Genomic DNA, 27818 nt, shown 5'->3' with positions numbered 1-27818 from the left:
CCCCTCACATCCCACGTTCCCTGTGTCCCACTCTCCCCTCTGTGTGTCCCCTGTCCCTCCTGTCCCTCGTGTCCCCTCCCCTTCTCAGCTCCTCTTTTCTTTCCCCGAAGCCACCGCAGCTTCTGCTTTCGGCTGCGGGTGTCGCCCCCGACACCCCCGGGGGAGGCAGAGCTCGGGGGGGCTCCCGCACCCTCCCGGCCCTGAAAGCGGAACCGGGGCTGCCCCGCGGGACCGTGCGGGGCCGGTTCCTCTTTCGGGAGGGAGGGCGGCGCCCGGCGGTGCCCCCGGGCCATGGAGCCCCCGCGGCGGGTGCGCCTCAAGCCCTGGCTGGTGGCCCAGGTGAGCAGCCGGCGCTTCCCGGGGCTGCGCTGGCTCGACCCCGAGCGCCGCCGCTTCGTCATCCCCTGGGGACACGCCACCAGGAACCCCCCGGGACCCCAGGACCACGACACCATCTTCAAGGTGACACCGGGGACACGGGACGGGAGTGACAATGGGCTCGTGGGACGGGGACAATGGGGACCTGGGGACATGGGATAGGGGCGATGTGTGATGGGGTGGGTGACAGTGGGATATGGGGGACAAGGGGCAGGAGTGACAGGGTGATGGGTGACGAGGGACACAGGATGGGGGTGACAAGGATGGTGGGGGCACACGGGATGGGGGTGGCGGGACAAGGATGATGGGGCGCACGGGATGGGGGTGGCGGGACAAGGATGATGGGGCGCACGGGGTGGGGGCTGGCGGGACCCGCAGGCCGGGGGTGCCGCGCTGACCCCCGCGCAGGCGTGGGCGCAGGAGACGGGCCGGTTCCGGGCCGGGGACCCGCCGGACCCCCCCCGCTGGAAGGCCACGCTGCGCTGCGCCCTCAACAAGAGCCGCGAGTTCCGGCTGCTGCTGGACGGGCCCCGCTGCTCCCCGGCCCAGCCCTTCCGCATCTACGAGCTCTGCGAGGAGCCCCCCGGGGGCGCAGGTACGGGGGGCTCTGGGGAGGCCTTTGAGCAGCCCCCGAAGTCCCAGCGCCCCACAGAGACCTGCCCCCCCCCCCCCACAAGGGACCCACCCCCTGTGAAGCCTCAGTGCCCCATGAGTCCCCAGGACCCCTCAATATCTATCCCCCCCAGCACCCCAGGTTCCCTCTGCATTCCCCAGCTCCTCTCTCCCTTGCAGATGGGGGGGATGAGGATGACTATGGCTGCAGCGGGGAGGAAGACGTCAGCCAGGTATCTGGGGGGCTCGGGGTGGGGGAATCCCCACACCAGGGATGCCCCAGAGGGCCGGGGTGGTCCCTGTAACGCCCACTCTGCCCCGCAGCTCCACGAGATGACATCCCTGAGCATCGATGGTGAGTGGGGGGCTCAGGGTGGCTCGGGGTGTCAGGGGGGCTGGGTGCAGCCTCTGACCCCCCTCTCTGCTCCAGACACGCAGCACAGGGGGGACCTGCTGCCCCCCTACCCCTGGCCCAAGGAGGAGGCTCCCCCCTTTGCCACCCAGTGCCCCCCGGGGGGGCCCTTTGGGGCTCCCCCCCCGGTGCTGATCCAGGGGGAGGCAGGGGGCACCCACGGGGCCCCTGAGCTGCTCCCCGGCGCCCTCGCTGAGATGGGGCCCCCCCTGGGCCCCCCAGGACCCTCGTCCAGCTGCCCGGTGGCACCAACAGAGCACCTGATCCCTGACCTGCTCGTCAGCCCCCACATGCTGCCACGTGAGCAGGGCTGGGGCCGGGGGAGCTGGCTGGGCTGGCCATGGGTGTGGGGGCTGGAAGGACTGGGGTGGGTGGCCATGGGGGTGGGACAGAGTGGCCATGGCTGTGGGGTGGCCATGGGATGGTGGGACAGAGTGGCCATGGGTGTGGAGTAGCCATGGGATGGACGGGAACGGCCACAGGGTCACTGGGTGAGGGTGGCCAGGGGGTGGCCGTGGGGTGGCTGGATTGGGGTGACTGTGGGCACAGAGTGGCTGTGGGATGGATGAAGGGTGGCCATGGGGTGCCCATGGGGTGGCTGGATTGGGGTGACTGTGGGCACAGAGTGGCCGTGGGAGGGATGAGGGTGGCCATGGGGTGCATGGGGTGGCCCTGGGGTGCTCCCGGCCCCACTGACCCCGTGTGCCCCTGGCAGTGACTGACCTGGAGCTGAAGTTCCAGTACCGGGGCCGCCAGGTGTGCGCCCTGACCGTCAGCAACCCGCACGGCTGCCGGCTGTTCCACAGCAGCCTGGAGCCCACGCGGGAGCAGGAGGAGCTCTTCGGGCCGCTGACGCTGGAGCAGGTGCCCTTCCCTGCTCCTGACACCATTCCCAACGAGAAGCAGCGCTTCTACACCCACCAGCTGCTGGACGTGCTGGACCGAGGGCTCATCCTGGAGCTCCAGGGCCAGGACCTCTTCGCCCTCCGGCTCTGCCAGTGCAAGGTCTTCTGGACTGGGCCCTGTGCCACGCCCCAGCCTGGCCCCAACCCCATCCAGAGGGAGACAAGGACCAAGCTCTTCAGCCTCGAGGGCTTCCTCAACGGTCAGAGGGGAAGGGGAGGTGGCCCTGTGTCCCTTGAGAGCAATGGTTTGGGATGGAGAGGCCAGCTGGGGTGGGGGCACACCAGGCACGTGGTGGCATCAGGGGACAAATGTGCAATGGGGACACCAGCTGGAATGGTGGGGACACCAGGTGGCACATGGGAACAGAGCTGGGATGGGGGTCACCAGCTGGCTCTCGGGGTTGCCCTCAGTGGGGTGCTGGTGGTCCAGGCAGGCATGAGGTCCCATCCTGTCCCTCACCTCGGTGTTGGCCCTGCAGGCCTCATCCAGTTCCAGAAGGGGCAGACCCCCACCCCGCCTCCCTTCGAGATCTTCCTCTGCTTCGGCGAGGAGTGGCCGGACCAGAAGCCCAAGGAGAAGAAGCTGATCACGGTGCAGGTGAGGGGCCGGCCCGTGGCTGTCCCGGAGCACGGCGGGGTCCCTGCCCCGGTGACGCCCCGTGGCTCCCGCAGGTGGTGCCGGTGGCGGCGCGGCTGTTGCTGGAGATGTTCTCCGGGGAGCTGTCCTGGTCGGCCGACAGCATCCCGCTGCAGATCTCGCACCCCGACCTCAAGGACAGGATGGTGGAGCAGTTCAAGGAGCTGCACCAGCTCTGGCAGAGCCACCAGCGGCTGCCGCCGGCGCAGCCCCCGCCCGGCCCCTCCGCGGGGCCCTGGGCGCTGCCACCCGGGCCCCTGCCCCACTGACAGGGACACGGGCACAGCTGGCACTGCCAGCCGGGGTGAGTCTCTCCGTGGCCAGCTCGGCTGGTGGGGCCACCCAGCACCGTCCTCACCCCTGTCCCTACCCCAGTCCCCATGCCTGTCCCCCCAGAGCTGGCAGGGACCAGCACCAGGGTGCTCTGCAGTGAAAGGGGACTGTGACCCCCCGCCCTGGGGCAGCTCTGCACCCCTCCCTGCACTGCCAAGGATAATCCCCCTGGGATTTTTGGGGGAAACAGCAAGAAAACAGGGCTGGGGCCACCTTGGACCTGGAGCTGCCAGGGATGGGGGGGCACAAAGCAGCCCCAGCCCTGGGAGGAGAACCAGAGGGACCTTAGGAGGTTTTAATTTATTTTTTCAGTTTTTTGTTGTTTTTTATTGTTCTCGAGATGGCTACACACCCCCGGAGGGAACCGCATGCGCCCGCCCGCCCTGCCCGCACTCGAGCCACCGCCTCCTACCCCAAAATCAAACCAAAGAAAACCCTGAAAAAGGGGAAAAAAAAAAAGAAAAAACCAAACAAGAAAACAAACAAAAAAAGCAGAACAAAATAAAATATAAATCTCTATTTGCAGAGTCCGTCCCACCTGTGTCGTCTCTGGGAGTCGGCACCAGGCAGGCCACGGTGGGCTCAGGGGGGCAGCGCCCCAGGACCCCCAGACTGACCCCCCCATCTTCCTAAACAATTTGTACTGTTTGTTTTTTGTTTGTTTCTTTTCCTTCTTTTTTGTCTCCATTTCACAGAAAGTTTTTCTACTTCTTTTGCTGCCGGGTGGAGCCGCGTGGCTCGGTGTGGCTCCGGTGCCTGGTGGGTTGCAGTCGGGTCGGAGGTGCTGCCCCGGGGCTGCTGCTCGGGCGGTGGCCCAGCCCCGGGCAGGCGGGGCCGCCGGGACCCCCGAGCCCTCCTCCCTCCCGTGGCTCCGGACTCCGGGACGCGCTGGAGCGGGCGAGAGCCCTCGGCTGATTGTGGGACACATTCTTGGGTTGCTGTTTCCTGTCTTCTCCTTAAAGACATTCCTGGCAGGAGGAAGGGAGCTTCAGCCTTTTGTCCCCGATGTCCTGTGGGGCAGGGGACCCCGGAGCCAGGCCCTTACCTGGGAGACAGGTGCCACGTGGAGCCGGAGCTATCGGAACAGGCGGGTGAAGTCCCTCAGAGCCCAGCAAACTTGTTTACATTCCTCAGCACTGCAAGACAAGGCGGGACATCGGGGGTGACCCCAAGGGGACATGTAGGACCCAGGGAAGGTGTCCTGCCGAGGGATGGGAGCTGGGAGTGTGACAGCTCGGCTCCAAGGTGTTGGGAGAGATGAAGGGACAATCATCAGGGCAGAACGAGGTCGGCAGCCTGTCCCTGGAGGAGACCTGTGTGCCACCACAGTGGTGGCTGGGTGGAAGGAAACAGCTGCCCCCAGGCACCCAGCCTCTGGGATTTGTCCAGGGACGAGATGGAATGAGGCAGAGGGAGGTGATGTTCCCAAAGCAGCTGGTGGCCCTGGGAAGGGACAGGCCTGGGCAGGGCCTGGCAGCTGGAACCAGTGACTCACAGGGATGAGGAGGTGGCTCAGAAGGGCCCCTGGCTCTGCAGGGATTGGGCTGGGCAGAAAAACCCGTTGGGTGATGGCAAAGGCGCCACACGGCCCCGGGGCCCCGTGCAGGCAGGTGGCACATCCCAGCAGCATCAACAGCACAGGCAGGGCTGGGGCTGCTGGAGGCCGGCCTGAAGGAGGGAGCTGGAGACCCTGGTGGCACTCACCTGGTGACCTGCTTGTGGAAGTCGGTGAGCTGTTTGTGTGTCACCTGGATGGCTCCGCCCGTGGTTTCCTTTGGCAACCCCTTCAGCGAGTTCTCCAGCCAGCGGCAGAACGTCTGTGCCAGGGAAATGGAGTAACTCGGAATGTGGAGCCCAACCTGGCTCCCGGGCCCTGCCTCGGCAGAGCTTGGGGTCCCAGCCCTGCCCCTGGGGCCCATCCTGTCCCCGTGGGGTTGCTCCCCTCACCGGGCGGTCGATCTGCATGATCTCCCAGAGCACCTCAGCGACGTCGGGCAGGGTGTAGGGCGGGAGGCAGAAGCAGCACGTCTGCAGGAGCTGGTTCACGAGCTGCTGCCCCAGCTGGGTCATCACCTGGTTGATGAGCTCCTTCCGCACCTCAAAGTCCTCCTCATGCTGTGGGAGGAAGGACAAGGGGGTGGGCAAGGCCTGGGGACAGGGACACACGGGTCCTGGGGACAGGGATAAGCTCCTTGCTCTGCAGGCAACCCCCAGAGCTTCTCTGCCAGCAGTGGTGGAGAAACCAGGGTGGCGGGTGGGGACAACAGCACAGGGCAGATGAGGATGGTGGGGCAGATGGGGTTTGGAGCAGCCTGGGACAGTGGGACGTGTCCCTGCCATGGCAGGGCTGGCACTGGAGGGGCTTTGAGGTCCCTTCCGACCCAGCCCATTCCATGATTCCATGGTGACATCCCCGTGTGTCACTCACGTCGTTGGCCACCCCGGTGTGGATCAGATCCCGCAGGAATTTCATGACGCTGCAGTTGGCGTCCCGGTGGTCCAGGGTGGTGGCAGCGATGGCCCACTGCAGGATGGGGATCATCACCTGGCTGCGCAGGAGGGTGATGGGGCTGCGCTGGATGAACCTGCCCGGGGACACAGACGGACGTCAGGACAGGGCCTGCCTCTCCCCGCTCCACTGCTCCCCTGGTGCTCCCAGGGGGACCCTCCATGAGGGGAGAGGGGCCAGGTGGCCTGTGAAGGAGGTGGCACCTGGCTGCCAGGCGGAAGAGGTCATCCACGGTGTCTGGGTGGTTCTGGAGGCCATTGGGTTGCTCAAGGAGCTGGAAGGTGGGGATGCAGAGAGCCTGGGGAGAACAGGGATCCATCAGCAACTACCTGGGATTACTCCTCAAGCTACCCTTCCCCGCATGGAACAGGCTAAGGCTGCCCCATCCCTGGAAGTGCCCAAGGACAGGCTGCAGGGGGCCTGGGACAACCCGGGACAGTGGAAGGTGGCCCTGCCCGTGGATGGGCTTCAAGGTCGCTTCTCACCCAAACCAGTTTGAGATTCTATATAGATGGGATATTAGGGAAAATTCTTCCTGGAAAGGCTGTCCAGCCCTGGCACAGCTGCCCAGGACACGGGTGGAGTCCCCTACCCCCAGAAGGATTGAACAGCTGTGTGGATGTGGCACTTGGGGACAGGGTCAGTGGTGTCCTCAGCATGCTGGGGTTGGTTGGACTCGATGGGCTCAGAGGGATTTTCTGCCCTGAGCGCTGCTGTGATTTGGGCAGGCGGGCCCCACCTGCAGCATGTCGAGCAGGCCCTGCCGGCAGCCCTCCTCCATGCCGTACTCATCCACCAGGATGCTGCCCAGGTAGAGGAAACAGGAGTGCTGGTGTTCCCGGTACACATTCACCATCTGGGGAGACAGGAACGCTGCACAGGCACCGCCACATCTGCCCTGACCCCGCATCCCTCTGGGCCCAGCCCGGCCCCTGTGGGCAGGGACACCCCAATGGACTTGCTCATGGCCTGGGAGCATCTCTGTGCTGAGGCCACCTGAGCCAGCAGCGCTTCTCCATGGAAGCTTCCCCTTGGAGCCTGGTGGGAGCCAAGTGGAGCAGGGAACACCCAGCTCTGGGATTCAGGGATCCTTCCCTCAGGCTGGGTTACCTCCCCAAGGAGCTGTACCATGCAGGGTGTCACACACTCCTCCCAAATCACACACACACGGGGATCCACAACCTCCCAGCACCCCCCACCTCTTCCAAAGCCTCTCTCCTCCCCAAGGGCTTATGCTGGAATTCCCAAGACTGCCAGGACTCACTGCAGCGCTTCCCAGAGCCCACAGCCACCCCTGCGACACTCGCGGCAGCCGCAGTGACCCGAGCGAGCCCCCCGGCCCCCCAGCCCCACCTGTGTGACGAGGGGCTGCAGCAGCGCCGCCGAGCCCTTGCCCACGCAGCGCACGGCGAAGCGCAGGCAGCGGCAGCAGCGCTCCACGATCCGGTTGTCGGCGCTGTGCTTGTTCAGGGTCTCCGACAGCACCGGCCAGATCTGGGCACGGACACGTGGCAGGGGTCACACCCGACCCAGGACGCTGCCCGCTCCCTTCCGGTCCCCAGAGCGCCCAGACCCCAGTGAGGGATGGCAGATGGGGAAGAAAAGCTTGCTGCAGAGCCTGGGGTGGTTTATCCCCTCCAGTGCAGCGTGGCAAATGGGACACGGGCAGGGAAATCAAACACCTGGGGCATTCCCAGAGCCAGGGCCCCTTCCAGGGGCTTGAAGCCTCAGATTTCCCCCTCCACACCCCAATCCCAGCTTCCACGAGGGACAGGAGGGTGCCCCAGAGCTCCCCTCCCGTGCAGCCCTGGGCAGACACATGGATCCACTGGCAGTCAGGAACTGGGACTCTGTACAACGCCCCAGGTACCCCATAAACCTAAACACCCTGGAAACCCCCACCCCAAACCCCCCCACCAGAACCCTCTCCCCACAACCCAGCCCTCTCCCACGCACCTCCTGAATGACTTTTTGGCACGGGTGGACCTGGCCGTTCTCAACAATGGGGTTGGTGTGTCTGTGGGAACAGCCAAGGGTTAAGGAGGGTTTGAGATTAAAGCCAAGGAAAAGGGTTGGAGCTGTGGGAAGTAGACCAGGAACTGGCTTGGGGAGCACCTCAGGAGCTGGAACGTGGGGAAGCAGAGACTTCCAGCCCATTCCCCAAGGGCTGGGGAGAAGGGAGCAGTGCAGAGTCAGGCTCTGGGGGAGCAGCAGTGCCCCAGCTCCTTCCTCACCTGAAGATGACGGCGAGTCGATCCAGGGGCACTGTAGGGTCTGAGGAGAGGCCATTGCTTGGCTCCTGGGAGAGCAGCTGGAAAACAAGGGAAAAGGATAGGATTTCAGGAGCACAGGTAGCCCTGGGAAGACACTGCCTGACACTGACCCCACCAGCAGCACCTCCTCAGGTGGGATTAGGGAAGGGCTCAGTCCTGGCCATGTCCTGTGTGGGTGCTGGGCCCTGCCCCCATGGAACAAGTGACAGGATAGGAGGGAATGCCCTCAAGCTGTGCCAGGGGAGGGTCAGGTTGGATACTGGGGAAATTATTCCTGGCCCTGGCACAGCTGCCCAGGGCAGGGGTGGAGTCCCCATCCCCGAAGGGATTTAGAAGCTCTGTGGATGTGGCACCTGGGGACATCACTGGTGGCTTTGACAATGCTGGGGAACAGTTGGACTCAAGGGGCTCCAGGGGCTTCTCCAACCCAAACAATTCTGTTACTCTAGGATACACCTCTGGCTCTGAGGACACAGCTGCTGTAGCAGGGCTGGGGCCTGGCCACTGTCCCCACTGTCCCCTCCATCCAGACACACCTTCTTGAGCGCCAGCACCTGCACGGCGCAGAGCTCACTCAGGCACTCCGAGATCTTCTCCAGGGGCAGCCGGGCCAGCACCAGCGCCGTGCCTGCAAGGACACACACGGCTCAGGAGCAGGGAAGGCAGAGAGGCCATGACATTCCCAGATGGAATGGCTGCAGGACAGGGGTGGGGCCTGGGAGAGCTTCCCTGCAGCTGAACCTGGCTCTGGCTGAACCGGACACCAAAACGCTTCAGTCCCAGCAGGGAGCAATGCTGGTGTGAGGGACAGGGACAGGCCACAAGCACATCTGGGCTCCCCATGTGTCCCCAGTGTCCCTGCCCCAGTCCAGCAGCATTATGAGATCCTGGGAATCTCCAGGGAAGGTGCTTCGGGGCTCGCAGCCATGGAACACGAGGAGCACTGAGCTGCTCCCACTCCCAACAGGCAGCACGGAGCTGCTCCCACTCCCAGCTCTGGCACAGCCAGGATCTGGCTGTCATGCCAGCCACCCTGGGGGGAAACCTCCCTGGCTCGGGAGTTCCTGGCTTGTTCTAAGGGAGTGGGAGAAAACCCTCTGGCAGGGAGAGGAGCAGCTTGGCAGGTGCTGGGGCATCCAGTGGGCAAGGGGAGTTTAGTCTCCCATGGCAGCACACAACTGCAGGGAGAGTAAAGGCTCTGGGGGTAAAGGCTCCAGCAGCACTGGAATTCACTGAAAATCTTTAAGGCACATCCCCAAAACCAGCCGTGGTTGAGGAGGCTCATGGTGCCCAACAGTCCAGTGAGACACCAATACTCTTGAGTTAAAAATCTGTTCTTGAGCCCAAACTCTCTAAAAGAATGACCAATACTCCCAAATCCCCACCCTCTGTGTCCAGCAGGTGATTCCCAGAGTTTGGATGGAACAGTGACCCACTGCCAGCCTGGCTCTCAGCATTTCCCACACGCTCTTCCCACATATCCAGCCCAGGACAGTTCCTGAGCTCTGTCTGAGGGATGGGGACTGTTACCAATCCAGGATTTATTTCTGCCTCCAGCCCCAAGGGAACTCCTGAGGACGCTCTGCATGTGGAATGGGACTTGGGGCCCATCAGGACAAACCCCACGAGGATGGGGCTCAGCACCCTGGGGAGCAACTCCCATGGATCCCCCAGCAGTTCCCATGGATCCCCCAGCAGTTCCCATGGATCCCCTGGCAGATGCCAGGATCAGTTCCCATGGATCCCCTGGCAGATGCCAGGATAACCCTCAGAGCCCAGGCATACCCACCCTTGAGCAGCCCCACGGCGGCCTCGGGCGACAGCGCGAAGGAGTCGAGGGCGCGGGCGATCTCCAGCAGCCCCGAGAAGTGCTGGGCCATGTGGTCCCGGCACACGGAGCAGATGTTGTGGATGGCCTTGGCGGCGGCCGACGCCAGGCGCCGGTCACAGAGCCCCTTCATCAGGTAGCCCAGCACGGGATCTGCGGAGACAGGGGCTCAGCGGGGGCGGCGGGGGCGCGGCGGGGCCGCGGGGGCGCGGGACTCACCCAGGAACTGCGGGTTCCTGTCCACCACCTCGCTCATCTCGCCCACCAGCTCGATGCTGGTGTAGCGCACGGCCGTGTGCACCGACTCGGGCAGCCGCACCACGCCCTCCAGCACCTCCACCAGCGTCGGGTTGTTCTCCCTGCGGGACAGCCTCGGCTCAGAGCCTGGAGGGGCTGGCAGGGGCTGCCGGACCCTCCGCCACACAGGGACTCTGAGCAGACTCTGAGCGTGCAATGTGACACGGAGCACACTGGGACAAACCCTGCGAGCGTGGGGCTCAGCCCCATGGACACCAGTGCCACAGCAGGGAACTGACAGGGAACACTGAATGCCTTCAGGGAGAGCCCCACCACTACTGGGGGACACAAGAATCAGGGGGGTTCATTATCTGGGAGCTGAGCCCCACCACTGCTGGGGGACACAAGAACCAGGGGGTTCATTATCTGGGAACTGAGCCCCACCACTGCTGGGGGACACAAGAACCAGGGGGGTTCATTATCTGGGAACTGAGCCCCACCACTGCTGGGGGACACAAGAACCAGGGGGTTCATTATCTGGGAACTGAGCCCCACCACTGCTGGGGGACACAAGAACCAGGGGGGTTCATTATCTGGGAACTGAGCCCCACCACTGCTGGGGGACACAAGAACCAGGGGGGTTCATTATCTGGGAGCTGAGCCCACCACTGCTGGGGGACACAAGAACCAGGGAGTTCATTATCTGGGAACTGCCTCCTCTGCTGTAGGAGGGTGTGATGGGGTGATCCTGGGCTGGTAGGGGCAGAGCCCCCAGTGTTTCCAGCCAGCACTCCCAGGGCGTTGGAAAAGCGAGCAGGAGCAGCCTCAACACAGGTAACAGGAGCTGGTGATGTGAAGGGACTGAGATGACTCCTCCAGGAGCCTGGGGAGCAGGGGGATAGATTCCCAGCCTCACAAGGAAGGGAGGGATGGCATTACCAGCCTCCTTGGGAAAAGGAGTGACAGCAATCACAGCCTCCCAGGGAAGAGAGGGATGGGGATCCCAGTGTCCCAGGGGTGGGAGGGACGGCATTCCAAGCCCAGGGAAGGTCAGCTGGGTTGTCCCACTGCTGGCAGTGCACAGGATTCGCTGTGGGCTCACCACCCTGGGTGTCACCTGTCCACGCTTCCACTGCCACTAACATAGCAGGAAACACTTTCAGGGACTTAACCTCCCCTAAGGATACCTAGGAAAACTCCACCTGGATGTGGAAGGATCCCCAATAAATGGTTTGGGTGTGAACAGACCTCAAAGCCCCTCCAGTGCCACTCATGCCATGGCAGGGACACCTTCCACAGTCCCAGGTTGTTCCAAGCCTGGTCCAACCTGGCCTTGGACACTGCCAGGGACGGGAATGTCCTTGGGATATCTGTGGTGTCTGTGTCACAGGGAGACAGCCCTAGCCCCCAGCCCCCTGGACACAGGCAGGACTCACTGGTCGACGCTCTTGGCAATGGAGGCCATGATGAAGAGCACGGCTTCTGTCACCTCCCAGGGCGGGTTCCCGTCCTTGAGTGTCGCATAGAGCTGCAGGAGGGACGGTCACCGAGGGGCCAGGAGCCCCCATCCCCAACCCCTGCCCCAAGGCCCTGCCCCTGACCCATCCCAGCCCCAAACTCCCACCCCTCACCCATCCCAGCCCCAAACTCCCACCTCAGCTGTGGGCCCACAGAAATCCCACACTCCACACTGTGGGACCACAGTGGCTTTCCCCAAAATGTCAGAAACCTCCTGCTGCTCCCACACCTCCTGCTCTCCCAGAACAGCTCCCACCACACACTTCCTTGTGCACGAGATGTGTGTGACCTCCTCCAGTCCCAAAGACCACCAGGGCTTAGTGACCTCCCTTGGCATTTGCCTGCACCTCACTGCACTCCCACAAACCCACCTGAGCAAAACACTCCACTGAGCCCACCAGGAAGATCAGGTCCTTCACCAGGTCTGAGACGCGCATCCGGAACTCCCCGAAGTCATCGGTCTCCTCCGGGACTCCCTCCTGAGGGAGAGGAGGGAGAGCACAAGGGCAGCTCAGGGGAGTTCAGGCTCCCCCTCAGCCACAGCCAGGGGAACACCAGTGATTCTGTTTCAAGGAGATCCAGCATTCTCGCCCTCCTGTCGCAGACCAGGCTGCGGGAGGCTCTGGAGAGCTGTGCCCAAGGAAAACGTGACCAGCCTGAGCACACACCGTGTATTCCTGCTCCAACAAGTGGAGGAAGGGATGGGAAGCAAAGGGATGAGGAGGGAGGACAAACCATCCCAGAGTGCACGGAAGAAGATACCAGCTGGGGCTAGTGAGCCATGCCATCCTGATCCCAATAAAACTGCCTCAAGTAGGGACAACACAGCTTCCAAGGGGACACACACATCCCACTGCCCAGCTGTTCCATAGGCACACACACACACATCCCAGCTGTTCCATAGGGACACACACACATCCCACTGCCCAGCTGTTCCATAGGCACACACACACACATCCCAGCTGTTCCACAGGGACACACACACACACACACATCCCAGCTGTTCCATAGGCACACACACACACACACACATCCCAGCTGTTCCACAGGGACACACACACACATCCCAGCTGTTCCACAGGGACACACACACACACACACACATCCCAGCTGTTCCACAGGGACACACACACACACACACATCCCAGCTGTTCCATAGGCACACACACACACATCCCAGCTGTTCCATAGGGACACACACACACACACACACATCCCAGCTGTTCCACAGGGATGCACACACACACACATCCCAGCTGTTCCATAGGGACACACACACACACACACATCCCAGCTGTTCCACAGGGACACACACACACACACACACACATCCCAGCTGTTCCACAGGGACACACACACACACACACACACACATCCCAGCTGTTCCACAGGGACACACACACACACACACACATCCCAGCTGTTCCACAGGGACACACACACACACACACATCCCAGCTGTTCCACAGGGACACACACACACACATCCCAGCTGTTCCACAGGGACACACACACACACACACACACATATCCCAGCTGTTCCACAGGGACACACACACACACACATCCCAGCTGTTCCATAGGGACACACACACACACACACACATCCCAGCTGTTCCACAGGGATGCACACACACACACATCCCAGCTGTTCCATAGGGACACACACACACACACACATCCCAGCTGTTCCACAGGGACACACACACACACACACACACATCCCAGCTGTTCCACAGGGACACACACACACACACACACACACATCCCAGCTGTTCCACAGGGACACACACACACACACACACATCCCAGCTGTTCCACAGGGACACACACACACACACACATCCCAGCTGTTCCACAGGGACACACACACACACATCCCAGCTGTTCCACAGGGACACACACACACACACACACACATATCCCAGCTGTTCCACAGGGACACACACACACACACATCCCAGCTGTTCCACAGAGACACACACACACACACACACACATCCCAGCTGTTCCACAGGGACACACACACACACACACATCCCAGCTGTTCCACAGGGACACACACACACACACACACATCCCAGCTGTTCCACAGGGACACACACACACACATCCCAGCTGTTCCACAGGGACACACACACACACACACACACATATCCCAGCTGTTCCACAGGCACGTACACACACCCCCCAGCTGTTCCATAGGGACACACACACCCCCCTGCCCATTGCACAGGCCCTTACGTGGTCGGAGTCGAGCTGGCAGTGCCGGGCCAGCGCGTGCAGCAGGCGCTGGATGTAGGCTTTGAAGATGCTGTGGATCACAGCATCGTCCGTCTTGTACAGGTGCTCCCCCAGTCTATACCAGAAGTTAAAGGAAATTTCTACCACCTGTTTGGAAAGAAGAATACAGTATTTTGTTACAGAATAGCAGAACATAGCAGAATGTTTTTTCACCATTCTGTCAGTGGTCTGGATGGAGAAACAGAAACCCTGGCTCTGGGCGGCAGCAGTGGCAGCACCACAGATGTGTGTGGGAGCTGCTGTGCCACACAGTGGTGACACAGACACTGGTTGCCCCAGATTCACTGATTTCTCTGCCTGTCAGTTAACAAAGGGCTTGGGATCCCCCAGTGACACTGAAGAGCTGCCCCAGCCCTTGGCAGCTAAAGCCTCTCTGGCCTAGAACCACCCCAGAGCGGGGCTTGGGGCTCTGGGAGCAGCTTGGGCTGCAAGTGGATGCAGCCCCTTTGTGGTAGGACCTTTATTTTTTGTGTGGTTATTGCACAAAAACCAGGACCAGCTGCAGAGCTCCATGTCCCCCTCAGCACTGATGGCACAGGATGAGGTTGTGGCCAAGGAAAACTGAGCTTAACAGGCCTGGGAAGGGAGGAAAAGGGTCCCAGGGACCCCAGGGAGCATATGGGGCTTGCTGGAACAACAGCCACCCCGCACCTCCCATGGCAAACCAGCCAGGCAGCAGCTTCCATCCACTGAACACAGGCAGGGATCAGCTACTGGCACTTAAAGGTTTGAGAAGAAAAAAAGGATAAAGAATTAAATAAAGGATAAAAAGACACCAAAACAATGACAAGTTTTGCTCCTAAGGCAGGTGGGTGGGCGCTTTGATGTGAACCAACATTTCAGTCACTCACAGGGCAAAATTCCCAGAACCACAAATCCCCACTGAGCTTGACTTTAATGTGTGGGAAAGCACTAACAGGGGTTTCAGAGCTGTGCTGGCAATCCCAGGACACCCAGAGGGAAACACGAAGCCCACGAGTGCAGAGCAGGGACTCCAGAGCCCACAGCTCACAGGGCCATGAGTGGGCAGCAGCAGCAGCAGCAGCAGCAGGATTTCCCCCGTGCCTGGCTGCAGCTCACCTCGTACTGCGGGTGCCCCGCGCAGATGAGCAGCAGCTCCAGCGTGCGCAGGTCGCCCAGGCCCTGGCCCGGCGTGCACACGATCTTGTCCAGGAAGGTCTCACACAGCTCGGTGAACACACGGCAGTAGTTGAGCACCCTGCAGAGGGACAAGGGGACAGGGCTTGGATCAGCCTCAGGGGCTCTACCCCAGTGCAGAGGGACAAGGAGGGACAAGGGTTGGATCAGCCTCACGGGGTAAAGCCCCAGTGCAGAGGGACAAGGAGGGACAAGGGTTGGATCAGCCTCAGGGGCTCTACCCCAGTGCAGAGGGACAAGGAGGGACAAGGGTTGGATCAGCCTCAGGGGCTCTACCCCAGTGCAGAGGGACAAGGGTTGGATCAGCCTCACAGGGTAAAGCCCCAGTGCAGAGGGACAGGGGTTGGATCAGCCTCACGGGGTAAAGCCCAGTGCAGAGGGACAAGGGTTGGATCAGCCTCACGGGGTAAAGCCCAGTGCAGAGGGACAGGGGTTGGATCAGCCTCATGGGTTTTACCCCAGTGTGGGGCACGGCTGGGCCAAAATGTGCCCAGGGCCTTGGCAGAGTGAGAAACCCCAACTTCTGCTTTGCCAGCAGCTGGGAGACGCTCCAGCAGGGGAAGTGGGTGCAAACACTGCACTCCAATAAGTAAATCTGCTGAAATAGTGACCTCAAACTTCTCCAAAAGCCCAGTGAGGACATAGTTCCAGTCCAGCCCAGCCTCTGGCCCCTCCAGGTCTCTCTTGCAGTGAGGGGCCCAGACCTGCCCCCAGGACTTGGGTGTGACCCCACAAGTGCCCAGCACAGGGATGGGCACTGCCCAGCCCCAGTGCCCCCAGCACTGCTGATGCCCTGGCACTGGTATCTCCGTTTGGAGGCTGACATGGCACCAGCAGGTCAGTGCTGTCCTGCCATCCCTCCCAGCCACAGCAAGGTCCCTGTCCCTCACTTGTCCAGGTCCTCCCGTGCCACAGCCATGTGATAGGCACTCTCGAGGGTGAGCACGCCCTGGAAGAGCTGCAGGGCCAGGGGCAGGTTGGTCTCCACATTCTCGATGGCGTAGAGGGCCGAGCACACGCAGTCCGACGCAGCCTCGTGCAGGTTGGACGAGGTCTTGTCCTGTTGCTGCAAGGCACAGAAGCCCAGCAATTACCAAAGAGTCATGGAACATCCTGAGCTGGAAGGGAGCACAGGGATCACAGCTCCAGCTCCTGGCCCTGCACAGACACCCCAGCAATCCCAGGGAGGGGAGCTCTGGCAGCCCCAGGGCCGTGCCCATTCCCCAGGCAGCCTGGGCAGTGCCCAGCACCCTCTGGGGCAGAACCTTTCCTTCTTTCCAGCCTGACCCTCCCTGGCACAGCTCCAGCTGTTCCCTGGGTCCTGTAACTGGTCACCAGAGGAGCAGAGATGGGAGCTGCCCCAATTATATCATGCAATCAGGCAGTAATAAAACCACCAGGTTTTTGCTCTTGTTCCCACAATGGCTGGATTTGATCTTGGAGATCTATTCCAACCCAAAGAATTCTGTGGAAACACTTTGTACAGGTCCTGCACAGCCACAGCCCCTACTGGCCTCGTAACCTGCTTCCCTGGACATTCCAGGTCAGACTGACCCTTCCCCAAGGGACCCTGGCAATTTCCCTGGCAAGCACAGGAGGGGAAACACCAGCTGGAACCCAGGGCAGCTTGGAAGGAAGGAAACCACCATGCTGCTCATCACCTGGCTGGACACAGAGTCATCACTCTCACTGGGAGGAGAGGTGGGAGGTGGGGAGCCCTTGGTGGGGATGGGGACAAGGTTTCCACAAGCAAGTGTGGAATATTGACCAGGGATGGTCTGTGGGTCAGTGAATCCCATGGGTGGTGACTGAGTGAGGGGGATTTACAGGGGAGGAGACAGGACATACAGAGCACCAGGAGAGAGCAAAGGAGCAGAGACTCTGAGTCCTACTGAATGAGATTTCAATGGATTTGGGAAACAATTCCTGGTGCCACTGAAGGGAGAAGGGGAGGAAGGAACAAGTGGCCCATTTAAAGTGCCATTAACCACTAAACAGGCTGGTGAGCCCCACAGCCTGTCCTGGGAGCAGCTCCTGCTACAGCTCCACTCGGAGCAGGATCCCACATGGATATTCAGGATCCTGCACGGATGTCCTTCCCTGGGAGCCCTCATCTGCATGTGTCATTGATTGAATCATGCAAATGAGGGATCCCATGGGAGAGAGGGAGGAGGGACAGACAATGTCTGTAGCAGAAACCTCCAGCCACCAGGAATTCCTCACTCTGGCTCCACTCCCTCCCTGCCTCAGTGGCACAGGACTCTCCACACCTCCAGCCCTGCCACACTCAGCTGGACAAACACCCTAACTCCTCCAGGAGGGGATCTCCCAGGGAAAAAGGGTCAGAAAAGGAATACTGCTTAACTGACAATCTGGGAAGAAACCAAAATAACCTCAACCCCCCTGATTTGACCATCAAACCCCAACAAAGGCTTCCAATGCCCAGCCATGAGGATGGCAAACCTCACCTGGGAGCCTGGGTGTGACAAACCTCGCCTGGCACCCCTGGGTGTGACAAACCTCGCCTGGCATCCCTGGGTGTGACAAACCTCGCCTGGCACCCCTGGGTGTGACAAACCTCGCCTGGCACCCCTGGGTGTGACAAACCTCGCCTGGCACCCCTGGGTGTGACAAACCTCACCTGGCACCCCCTGGGTGTGACAAACCTCACCTGGCACCTCGTGGGCAGTGGCACTTCCCTGCCTGCACTTCCCAGCAAGGGACTGCCCATTCTGTGGAGCTGATCTGGCCCAGAGGGAAGCAGAGAGTCCCTGTGTGACACAGGAGGGATGAACGCCCTGCCCCACGCCTCAGTCCTGCTGGGATTCCCCAGTGCCCCCACCCTGGAACGCCCCTACCTCCTGGGAAACACTCACCAGCACCTCGAAGAGCAGGGACAGCAGCTTGCTGTTGGCCATGAAGGTGCTGTCCAGGACACCCAGGTTGAACCAGCTGCCCAGGCAGCGGAAGATTTTGATGAGCATTTTCTCCTCATTGCCTGCCTTCTCCACACATGTCACCTGCAGGGACACAGCAGAGCCAGTGAGGGTCTGACTCCTGCGGGTGATCCATGAGAAATAACCTGTAACATCCTCTGGAGTCCCCATGAGAACATTCCAGAGGCAGGCTGCTCCCAGCACCCCTGTCACCAACAGCCCTGGACTCAGTGAGAGGGAAGGACAGAGCCCACAGGAGCAGGAAGAGCAGCTGGAGCACCTCCCTCATCCCCACTCCTGCAGGATCCCATGTTGGGCCAGTGGAGCACAGCCATCAGGGATGTTCACACCTGACAATCCCAGTTTAACCCTTCTCCCAAAAAAACACCTCTGCAGAGAGAAGCTGGTGCTGAGAGACCTGTCCCAAGGGACATTCCAAACATGCCACCTCAGTGTCCAAGCCAGGATGTGCTGAGATGTGGGATGGCAGCAGCTCATTCCCAGTGCTGGCCAGTGCTCCAGCTGCAGCCCAGTGCCCAGCAGAGCCCTGCCCAAAGCCCCAGCCTCGACTGGCACAGGGAAGGGGCAGGACATGGAGAAAGATCCCAGACCCCCTGGACTGGCCCAGGAAACCTTGCACAAGAGCTTCCAGAGATCTCCTCACTTGACACTTCAGTCCTAAAGGCAGAATGTTGGACCTCATCACAGTCCCTGGAATGCTGCTTTAACTCCCCATTTTCTAACTGAAGATGGGAATCTGGTATTTAAAACCCACACAGAAAATAAAAATTTGGCTTTTCAGGTATGTGGTGGAAATGCCCATGCTGGCACCAACAGGGAAAGCTCAGGAAAGCTTCAGGCAGGTGCAGAGGGATCAGGAATGTGCAGGGACAGGGCCAGCCCTTGGTGATCCTGTGTCAGCTCTGAGCAGCTGCGAGCACCAGGGCAAGGTGACACTGCCTGTGTCCCCAGCATGTCAACCAGGATCTCCCAGGGATCCTGGGAAAAGCTGGGGCTGGACATGGCTGGAGGGGACAGCCCAGGGTGGGGGCCCCATGACGTGCCAGCTGGGATATCCCAGGAAAAGATGGGGCTGGAGAGGACAGCACAATGTGGGGACTCCTGATACTCCAGCCAGGATCTCCCAGGTGTCCCTGGAAAAGCTGGGGCTGGCTGGGCAGGGTGGCCCTGGAAGGGGACTCAAGGAAGGTGAAGGAATTTCAGAGTGAGCAAGAACTTGCTCAGACAACTTCTCCCAGAAGGAGCTGGGCTGCCCCAAAGGCTGCAGGGAACTCTGCTGGGATAAACATGGAATGGGGGAAGAGGCTTCTCCAGCAACACTTGAGCTGCTGGGCAGAGGGCACAGCTCAGCTCCATCTCCTGATAAGGGGAAGCAGCCTTGAGCTGTGTCAGGGGAGGCTCAGGTTGGATACTGGAAAAATTCTGTCCTGGAAAGGGCTGTCCATCCCTGGCACAGCCGCCCAGGGAGGTTTGGAGTCCCCCATCCCTGCCGGGATTTCAAAGCTGTGTGGAGGTGGCACTCGGGGACAGGGTCAGTGGTGGCCCTGGCAGTGCTGAGAATGGTCTGACACGCGGGCTCTGAGGGCTTTTCCAGCCCAAGCAAGGCCGCAGTGCCCTGAGGCGGGCTGGGTGCCGTGGGGCAGAGGCAGCTGAGGCTGCTCACCAGCAGGGACACCACGGTGCTGGAGTAGTAGGCCAGGTCCTCGATGATCTCGGTGCGGCGGTTGGCGCCGATGCGCAGCGAGCGGCTGTGCACCTCCTCGGGCAGCACCGTCAGGATCTCCAGCAGGAAGGGCAGCGACGTCACGTCATTGCTGTACCTGCCACGGGGCACAGGGGACACCTCAGCACTGGGGAACAGCACAGACAGGCCTGCAGGGCGCCCTGCACCGCGGCAGGGCTCTAAGGTCCCTTCCCGCCTCACGCATCCCACAGATTCAGCACGTCCTGCCTCAAGGACAGGCAGTGTCCAGCCACAGCCCTGCCAAGAGGAGCCTCCAGGATGGCTCAGCCCAGATTTACAACACAGCAGTGCCAGAAGCTTTCCCAGCCCATGAGCTCTGGAGTCCAGGTGCCACTGCCCGGACCAATCCCAGCCCTCCTCTTGCCAATGGACTCAGGGTGGTGGCAGCCCCGGAGGCTGCTGCTGTCACTGTGCAGCAGCGTGTGGCATCCCGTGGGGACATCTGGGGATACCCAGCAGTGACTGGCTCCAGCCCCACTGCTCCATCCCACAGCACAGACACAGCTGAGGGAAGAGGGATTGTCCCTAACAAAACAGGGATGAGGAAAAGCGCTGAGTGTTGGGCTGTGAGCAGGGAAGCGTGCATGGCAGACAGCCCCTCCTGCCACCACCCAGGGCAGCTGAAATCAGCCATCACGGGAGAAAAACTTCCCTTTCCTGCACCACACCTGCCTGACACAGCCCACAGAGCAGTCCCCAGGCCAGAGACAGGAACAGTCACTCACTTCTCCACCAGTGTCTGCACACAGCCCTTCCACGAAGCCATCTGCAGGGCAAGGTCAGCTATTGCCAGAGCGAGCTGGAAGGGAATGAAAACACATGGATCAGTGTGGGGAGTGCTGGGATGTGTCCAGAGACAGGGCTGGCAGGCAGCTCTGGAATCCACCCCAACATCCCTGCCAGCAGGTAACTCAGGAGTCATTCCCAACACGGCCCATGGGGTGGGAACTCCGGGGTCCATGTCCCCCATCCCTGCCTGCGCACAGTCCTTGCGGTGAACACCGGCTGCCCCGAGGGCTGACGTTCCCTGCCACGGCATTCAGGGGCTGCAGGAGCACCCTGCCTCAGCCTGCGGGTGTCAGGCCCCCCAGTGCCACAGGAACGTATGGATAGTGGGAATGAAGGGTGCAGGGAAATCCCCCTGAGCACTGCTAGGTTTGGTCTCCATGGCAGAGCACAGGAAAACCCCTGCTCCTCCTCTCCAAACAGCAAAGTATGGATGAAGTAATGGATGCAACTAAAGGAACAAAGTGATGAAGGAGGGAAAACAATCTTGTGCCAGGCCAGGAGCAGGGATCAGCCTTCCCTGTTTTCCAGCCCAGGGAGAGTGACTGCCAGGAGCAGGACACAGAGGGAGCAGCTCCATCCCCCCCGCCATCACCGACCTGTGTGACAATGACCGGGGACAGGTCCTTCAAGTTCTGGATGTGGGACAGCAAAGAGTCCCGGAGTGAGGCGTGGGAATCCGTGGGGAGTTCATAGAATGAAGTTTGGATCTTCATCTTCATGGTCTGTGCTGCGAAGTAGCAGGACTCCACATCCTGGTGGATCTGCAGCAGCTGGTCCGAGATCTCCCAGGCATGGACCTGTGGGAAAACCACGCAGTGCTCAGTGGGCAGGGCTGGGGGGTCAGGGTGCTGCAGACAGTCCAAATCCCCAATGGACACACAGCCCTGTCCTGCCAGGGCGAGTCCAGAGAGGCCCCGGAGCTGCTGCAGGGCTGGAGCCCCTCAGTTCCCAGGGATCCAGGCTGGGAGAGCTGGGGGTGCTCACCTGGAGAGGAGAAGGATCCAGGGAGAGCTCAGAGCCCCGGGCAGGGCCTGAAGGGGCTCCAGGAGAGCTGCAGAGGGACTGGGGCCAAGGCCTGCAGGGACAGCACCCAGGGAATGGCTCCCAGTGCCAGAGGGCAGCCAGGGATGGGATCTTGGCAATGAGGAATTCCTGGCTGGGCTGGGGACACCAGGCCCATCTGAGGGCCCACACCAGGACTCCAGAGCTGAACACGGATGTGCCTGAGAGCTGGAGGAGAGCCAGGCAGGAGCCCACGGCCTGCCCAGCCTCGGGGCAGCTCCAGCTGGTGCCAGGCTGGTCTGAACCCAAAGGCTCAGTCCCGATGTGGGACTGGGGCACTGGTGAGCCAGGGAAACACCAGGCAGACCCCAGAGCCCCCTGGCTGGGCTGGGGACTGGGAAGAGACCCACTGCATCCCACAGACACTGAGGGTGCAAAAGACCTTCAAGACCATCGAGTCCAAGTTCTGTCCCATCCCACAGCACTGAGTACCATCCAGTCCTTCCTTGGAGACCTCCAGGGATGGGAACTCCAAACCTCCCTGGCCAACTTGGTTAAAAAATCCCAAATCCAGCTGTGGAAAACCTGGGAACAAAACTTGAGCCAATTCCATGTTATTCACAGCCCTTGTCTCTGACAGCCTTTGGGCCACAGTACTTCCCTGAGCTCAATCCAGAGTGAAATAAAACATCTGCATCCCTAAAGCCCAGCTCTGGCCCTCTAATTCCAGCCTCACTAATGAAGGCAATTCCATCACAACCCTTGGCCAGTCACTCCAACAGCCAAACAGCCCTTTGTAATAAACCACCACTGCCAGCCCACCCTCGCTTCCAGCTGTGTTCTGGCCTGGAAGACAAAACAATCCCCTTTCCAAACCTCTCCCCCAGGCAGGACAGCCGTGCCCAGAGGCTCCACCCCCACCAATGCTCCAGACCCAAAGCCCGGGCCAGGGCTCCCAGGGCTCTCCAGCATCGCACAGGGGAACCAGAGGGCAACACCAGGCAGGATCAGCATGATCCAGGCTGATTCCCAGGAAAACCCAGTCTCCTGCACATGGAACATGAAAACATTATAGCTGGCAATAGCACAGGGACTAGCTCCTGACCCCACTCCCAGAATTTCTCCTAGGAGTTCTTTCCACAGCCACCGGAGCCTGGAAAGCAGCTGGAGCCAACTGCAGAACCCAAAGGGCCCAGACAAGCTGGGGAGGCTGGGACCCTCAGCACCCCACGTGCTCCCCTCTCCTCTCCCTCCCTCCTTTCCACAGGATCCTCTGAGCTGGGAGCCCCCAGAGCCCATCGAGTCCAACAGCTCCCCAGCACTGCCGAGGCCACCACTGCCCTGTGTCCCCATGTCCCCAGGTGCCACATCCCCATGGCTGCTCAACCCCTCCAGGTTCAGCCCCATGGCTGGTGGATCCATCCCTGCCTCACCCAGGCAGAAGCTCCCCTCAGCTTCCCATGGGACACTGCCCATTTTCCCCACGGAGTGCTGGTCCATCAGCACCCCTGAGCACAGCGTGCTCGAGGAGGGCCCTTGCAGAGCCTTCAGACAACTCCTCTGCTGTTTCCAGGCTCTGCTGCTCCTTCCCCAGCTGCCTCCATGACAGGGGCTGTAACTCCAGCTGCCCCTGGTGTAAAACTCACCTGGAATGACTCTAACAGGAGTGAGAAAAGCCTGGAGCCACTGCTGTCATAATCGTACCCCCTGGATTTATTTATCCTCACAGGGAATTCCCACACTGGGAATAAACAAGAAGTTAAACTTCACACCTCCGACAGCCAGAATCCCATCAAACCCTCTCACTAAACTCTTTCTTCCCTCAGTTAACAGGCTGGTAATTCCCACTTTGGATGGACACGGTGGCAGCCACAGGAGATGCTCCCAAGCCCACCAAACCCAGGGCACATGGATAATCTGTCTGGGAGCCCAGCTCAGCAAAGAGCAAAATTATTAATGGGCTGTGAGCACCAATGACTACAAGAAGCTGTTTCTATGCCTGAAACTCCTCATGGCACATTCAGGACTTCTACAAAGCCAGAGGATTTCCCTCCCAGAAAGCACTTCCTGAACCCCCACTGAAACCCAAACCAACCTCCACTTGATCTACACCAGAGCCCCAACACTCAGCTCACAGCCACGGATCCACATGGAACATTCCAACCTCCACTCAATCCACACCAGAGCCCCAACACTCAGCTCACAGCCACGGATCCACATGGAACATTCCAACCTCCACTCAATCCACACCAGAGCCCCAACACTCAGCTCACAGCCACGGATCCACATGGAACATTCCAACCTCCACTTGATCTACACCAGAGCCCCAACACTCAGCTCACAGCCACGGATCCACATGGAACATTCCAACCTCCACTCAATCCACACCAGAGCCCCAACACTCAGCTCACAGCCTTGGACCCACATGGAACATTCCAACCTCCACTCAATCCACACCAGAGCCCCAACACTCAGCTCACAGCCTTGGACCCACATGGAACATTCTCCCAGGGCTCTGCTCCAGACACCAGTAATGCAGAGAAACTCCAGCCATGAAGCTGGGACAAGGCCAATCCCACACTGGGTACAGCCCCTGTGCCTGAGGAAACCCCAGCTAGTCTGCAATCAGCCTTCACACAGCTCCCAGCACACAGCTGGCTGAAGGAGACTCAAATTCTGGGATTTAGGTCAACTTGCACCGAGCTCCCCAGCGCTGTGCAGGCTCGGAGCTGCCCCGCCACGTCCGGCCCCATTTCCCAAGAACAGCCAGCAGGAAAGGGAGAACGAGGCTGCTGGGGAGCTGAGGGACAAACCTGAGCCCCCAGGGCCCGCCAGACCCAAACCTGAGCCCCACGTCCTGCCAGAGATCCCTGCCAGGGATGGGAACTGTGGGGATCTCACTCAGGTTCGAGGGTCGCCAGCGCCAAACCTGAACCCTCACAGAGTGACCCAGGCACCCAAACTCAGATTTAGGCTTTGCCTTCTCATCCCCACAATGCAATCTATCCCACAGATACAATTTCAGAAAGTTTCACCCCACACAGAGTAACAGCACACCACTTCAGGAGGCTTCAGGCATCTGCCCATCCAGAGCAACACCACACCACTTCAGGAGGCTGCAAGTGTCTGCCCTTGCTGTTCTTAGCCCACGCTTTTATGCCCTCATGTTCATGCAGTGCACCTGTGTGCCCTCTGCTCCCTGGGTGGTTGCTCAGCACACCTGGGCACCCCATGGCTGTCAGTGCTGCTCACCTGGGCACCCCATGGCTGTCAGTGCTCTCAGTGCTGCTCACCTGGGCACTCCATGGCTGTCAGTGCTGTCAGTGCTCTCAGTGCTGCTCACCTGGGCACTCCATGGCTGTCAGTGCTGTCAGTGCTGCTCACCTGGGCACCCCATGGCTGTCAGTGCTGTCAGTGCTGCTCACCTGGGCACCCCATGGCTGTCAGTGCTGCTCACCTGGGTACCCCATGGCTGTCAGTGCTGTCAGTGCTGCTCACCTGCTTCTCCCAGCTGTGCCACTGGGGATGGGCTGGGGCAGCCCCACTCCCAATCACCTCAAACTTTGTGCCTACAAGTGCCCAAGGCCAGGCTGGACACTGGGGCTGGAGCAGCCTGGGACAGTGGGAGGTGTCCCTGCCATGGCAGGAGTGGCACTGGAGGGGCTCTGAGGTCCCTTCCCACCCCAAACCATTCCAGGATTCTGTGATTGCAACCCCAGAAAGGCAGAAACCAGCAGGAACCCCACATCCTGAGAGCTCGTCCCAGCAGAGGCAAAGGTGACAGAACTGAGCAGGGCTGGGCGCTCTGGAAGGGGCACAGCCTGCCCAGGCGTGTCAGCAAACAGCCCCTGGCAGGTGGCACTGCAGGGACAGGGCTTGGCACAGAGGAGGATCCAAGCAAACATCCCTTGGGGGGTTAATCCCAGTGCCTCCATCCAGACCAGGGCACGGGGACACCTGAGGGACAAACAGCAAGTGCCCAGCCAGGGCCACCAGTGCCACCAGTGCCACCAAGCTGGGAAAGGTCCCAGTGGAGCATCCCAGCCCTGCCAGGCTATGCCAGGGAGCCCCTGCTGTGCAGGGTGGCCTCGGTGCCCCTGCCAGGGCTGGGATAACTCAGCAGCTCCGAGGAGAGGAAGGTGCTGGACAGAACCAGGCTGGGCCTGGGACACTGGGAATAACTGGGATTCCTTCTGGGAGCAGCACACAAAGCTCAGAGAGGAGCAGGGGGAATAACCCAACAAAGGGGGAGAAGCAGGAGTGCTGCTGTGTTAATAACAACATTGTTACTGCTGATTTTTTTATTATTATTACTACTGCTATTATTACTACTACCATTCTATCAGAAACAGCCAGAGACTCTGGAGCAGAGAGCCCGGGATTCCCAGCTACTTGGGAATACAAATTAGTCCCCAAAAGCCCAAACTCTCCTGGGGATGGGGCGGCCTGACCTGGGGACACCCCTTTACCCAGCAGCAATCCTGGGGGTCTCACCCAGGCGGCCCCCGGCCCTACGGGGTCACCCCAGATTTGGGGGGGGTCCTGGGACAGGGGTTCTGGGGTCCCACCCAGGTTCAGGGGAGGCTGGGACAGGACCAATCCCTGAAATGGAACCTCCCTCCTCCAGCTGCCCCTGCCCAGGGGGAAATGGGGGCAGCAGCAGCAGATCCCCCAGACCCAGCAATGGACATTCCCTTGGGAACTTCCATGGGAACTGCAATGTGCTGCAGCACTGCACAGAATTCAGGGGGAAAATGGGGAAAATGGGAGTTTGTGGGAACAAGGAGTGGCAGGGTTGGTCAGAGGGCAGGAAGGGGCCAGAGCTGGGACACCCAGAGCAGGGAGGGGCAGGACACAGTCCCGCCCCGGCCCCAGGGCAGGGAATCTTGTCCCGCTGCTGGGGAGGGCTTGGGGAGAGGGGGGAGCACAGAAGGGACACTGCCCAGCTCCGGGAAGGGGAAACACCCACCCCCTGAGGGAGGGGGACAAAGCGGCTCCAGCAGGACCAGATGAGGCCACAAAACACCGACAAACACCCCAAACCCGGGGGGAGCTGTGTCCTGAGGGCTCTGGGGACTGAAGGAGCCCTTGGCTCCATCCCCTCACGGATACCGGCAGCTCTCTCACCCCGGCCGGCAGGAGAAGCCCAAATTTCCCTCCAGGAGCCAATTCCTCCTTCCTAATTCCCTCACGATGGTGCCAAACGTCTCAGCCCCTTTTCCTTGTGTTAATCACGGAACCAGGGAATGGTTTGGGTGGGAAAGGACCGCAAACCACCTCCAGTGCCACCCCTGCCATGGCAGGGACACCTCCCACTGTCCCAGGCTGCTCCAGCCCCAGTGTCCAGCCTGGCCTTGGACATTCCAGGGATGCAGGGGCAGCCCCAGCTGCTCTGGCAATTCCAGCCCAGCCAGGAATTCCTCATTCTCAAGATCCCATCCATGCTTGCCCTCTGGCAGTGGAAGCTATTCCCGTGTCCTGTCCCTCCAGGCCTTGTTCAAAGTCTCTCTCCAGAGCGCTCCCAGGGATGGGGCAGCCACAGAGCAGCGGCAGCGGCGGTGTAGAGGCTCCCCGAGGCCGCCGAGGGGCCGCCGTTCCCTGCCCCGCCCCACCCCGGATGCGGCCCGAGGCCTCCCCGCGAGCCCGGGCCCGGTACCCGCCGCCCGCGGCTCTCACCGAGCGCTGCAGTTCGCCCAGCCAGCAGCTCGCCCGCTCCTTGCCGCTGGGGTCGGGGTCGTGGTAGAGCGCCTGCACGGCCTGCTGGACGAGCTGCAGGCTGGGCCGGCCCGGCCCGTGCTCCATGGCCGGTCCCTCAGCGCCGCCCGCCCGCCGCCATCGCCGCTCCGCCGCACCGGGCCGGCCCCCGGAAACGCGCCCGTGCGCCTTCCGTTCCGCGTCCTCCCGTTCCGCCGGCCTCCCTCGCCGCTCCCCGCTCCGCCCCGTTCCGCCTCTCCCATCTCATCGCATCCCATCCCATCCCGACCCGTCCCGTTCATCCTATCCCATTCCATTCCATTCCATCGCATCCCGTCCCGTCCTCTCCCATCCCGCCACGGTTTGTCCCACCGCCCCCCCCCCCCCCCCACCTCCACGCCCTGCCCGGAACGGGTTTCCGGCGGTGCGGCGGCCAAATGTGTCCGGGCGCACGCGGCGCGGCGGGAAGGGTCTGGGACCCGCCCCTCCGACCGGAGCGTGGGGTCCCGGTACCCCGGGAGCCTCCAG

At 61.1% G+C, this 27818-nt stretch overlaps 2 protein-coding genes across 3 annotated transcripts; one reads left to right on the top strand and one right to left on the bottom strand.

Moving 5' to 3' along the window:
• The first annotated feature begins 291 nt into the window (after positions 1–291).
• On the top strand, positions 292–3888 carry IRF5 (interferon regulatory factor 5). 2 transcript variants are annotated; one of them, XM_066551117.1, is made up of 9 exons: positions 292–462; positions 787–973; positions 1171–1223; positions 1315–1345; positions 1421–1702; positions 2118–2507; positions 2787–2905; positions 2980–3248; positions 3590–3888. In XM_066551117.1, exons 1-8 carry the CDS (start codon positions 292–294, stop codon positions 3211–3213), a joined length of 1467 nt encoding a protein of 488 aa, XP_066407214.1. In that variant the 3' UTR covers positions 3214–3248; positions 3590–3888. The 2 variants fall into 2 exon arrangements, with proteins under 2 accessions (XP_066407214.1, XP_066407213.1); XM_066551116.1 differs by having other exon boundaries at positions 2980–3888.
• Positions 3780–27442, bottom strand: TNPO3 (transportin 3). Its single transcript, XM_066551115.1, has 23 exons — positions 27273–27442; positions 21191–21391; positions 20531–20604; positions 19725–19881; positions 17981–18124; positions 15995–16170; positions 15027–15165; positions 13887–14033; positions 12014–12121; positions 11561–11652; positions 10107–10246; positions 9849–10040; positions 8596–8687; positions 8021–8097; positions 7743–7803; positions 7140–7280; positions 6526–6642; positions 5990–6084; positions 5706–5862; positions 5225–5392; positions 4982–5094; positions 4323–4413; positions 3780–4245 (listed from the first exon to the last, which is right to left on the bottom strand). Exons 1-22 carry the CDS (start codon positions 27396–27398, stop codon positions 4353–4355), a joined length of 2778 nt encoding a protein of 925 aa, XP_066407212.1. The 5' UTR covers positions 27399–27442; the 3' UTR covers positions 3780–4245; positions 4323–4352.
• Positions 27443–27818: the final 376 nt, after the last annotated feature.

The sequence above is a fragment of the Molothrus aeneus genome, chromosome 5, assembly GCF_037042795.1.
Source record: "Molothrus aeneus isolate 106 chromosome 5, BPBGC_Maene_1.0, whole genome shotgun sequence".
In the NCBI taxonomy this organism is placed as follows: Eukaryota; Metazoa; Chordata; class Aves; order Passeriformes; family Icteridae; genus Molothrus; species Molothrus aeneus.
This window is presented reverse-complemented; position numbering and strand designations above follow the sequence as displayed.

Bases quoted from the DNA above. Each gene is read 5' to 3' on its own strand.
- IRF5 (XM_066551117.1), top strand. From the start codon at position 292: ATGGAGCCCCCGCGGCGGGTGCGCCTCAAGCCCTGGCTGGTGGCCCAG. The intron at 974-1,170 runs GTACGGGGGGCT...TCTCCCTTGCAG, and splicing joins GGAGCCCCCCGGGGGCGCAG to ATGGGGGGGATGAGGATGAC. The intron at 1,703-2,117 runs GTGAGCAGGGCT...TGCCCCTGGCAG, and splicing joins CAGCCCCCACATGCTGCCAC to TGACTGACCTGGAGCTGAAG.
- TNPO3 (XM_066551115.1), bottom strand. From the start codon at position 27,398: ATGGAGCACGGGCCGGGCCGGCCCAGCCTGCAGCTCGTCCAGCAGGCC. The intron at 20,605-21,190 runs GTCGGTGATGGC...ATTCCCTTCCAG, and splicing joins CCCCGGTCATTGTCACACAG to CTCGCTCTGGCAATAGCTGA. The intron at 15,166-15,994 runs GTGAGGGACAGG...GTCCCTCTGCAG, and splicing joins GCACGGGAGGACCTGGACAA to GGTGCTCAACTACTGCCGTG.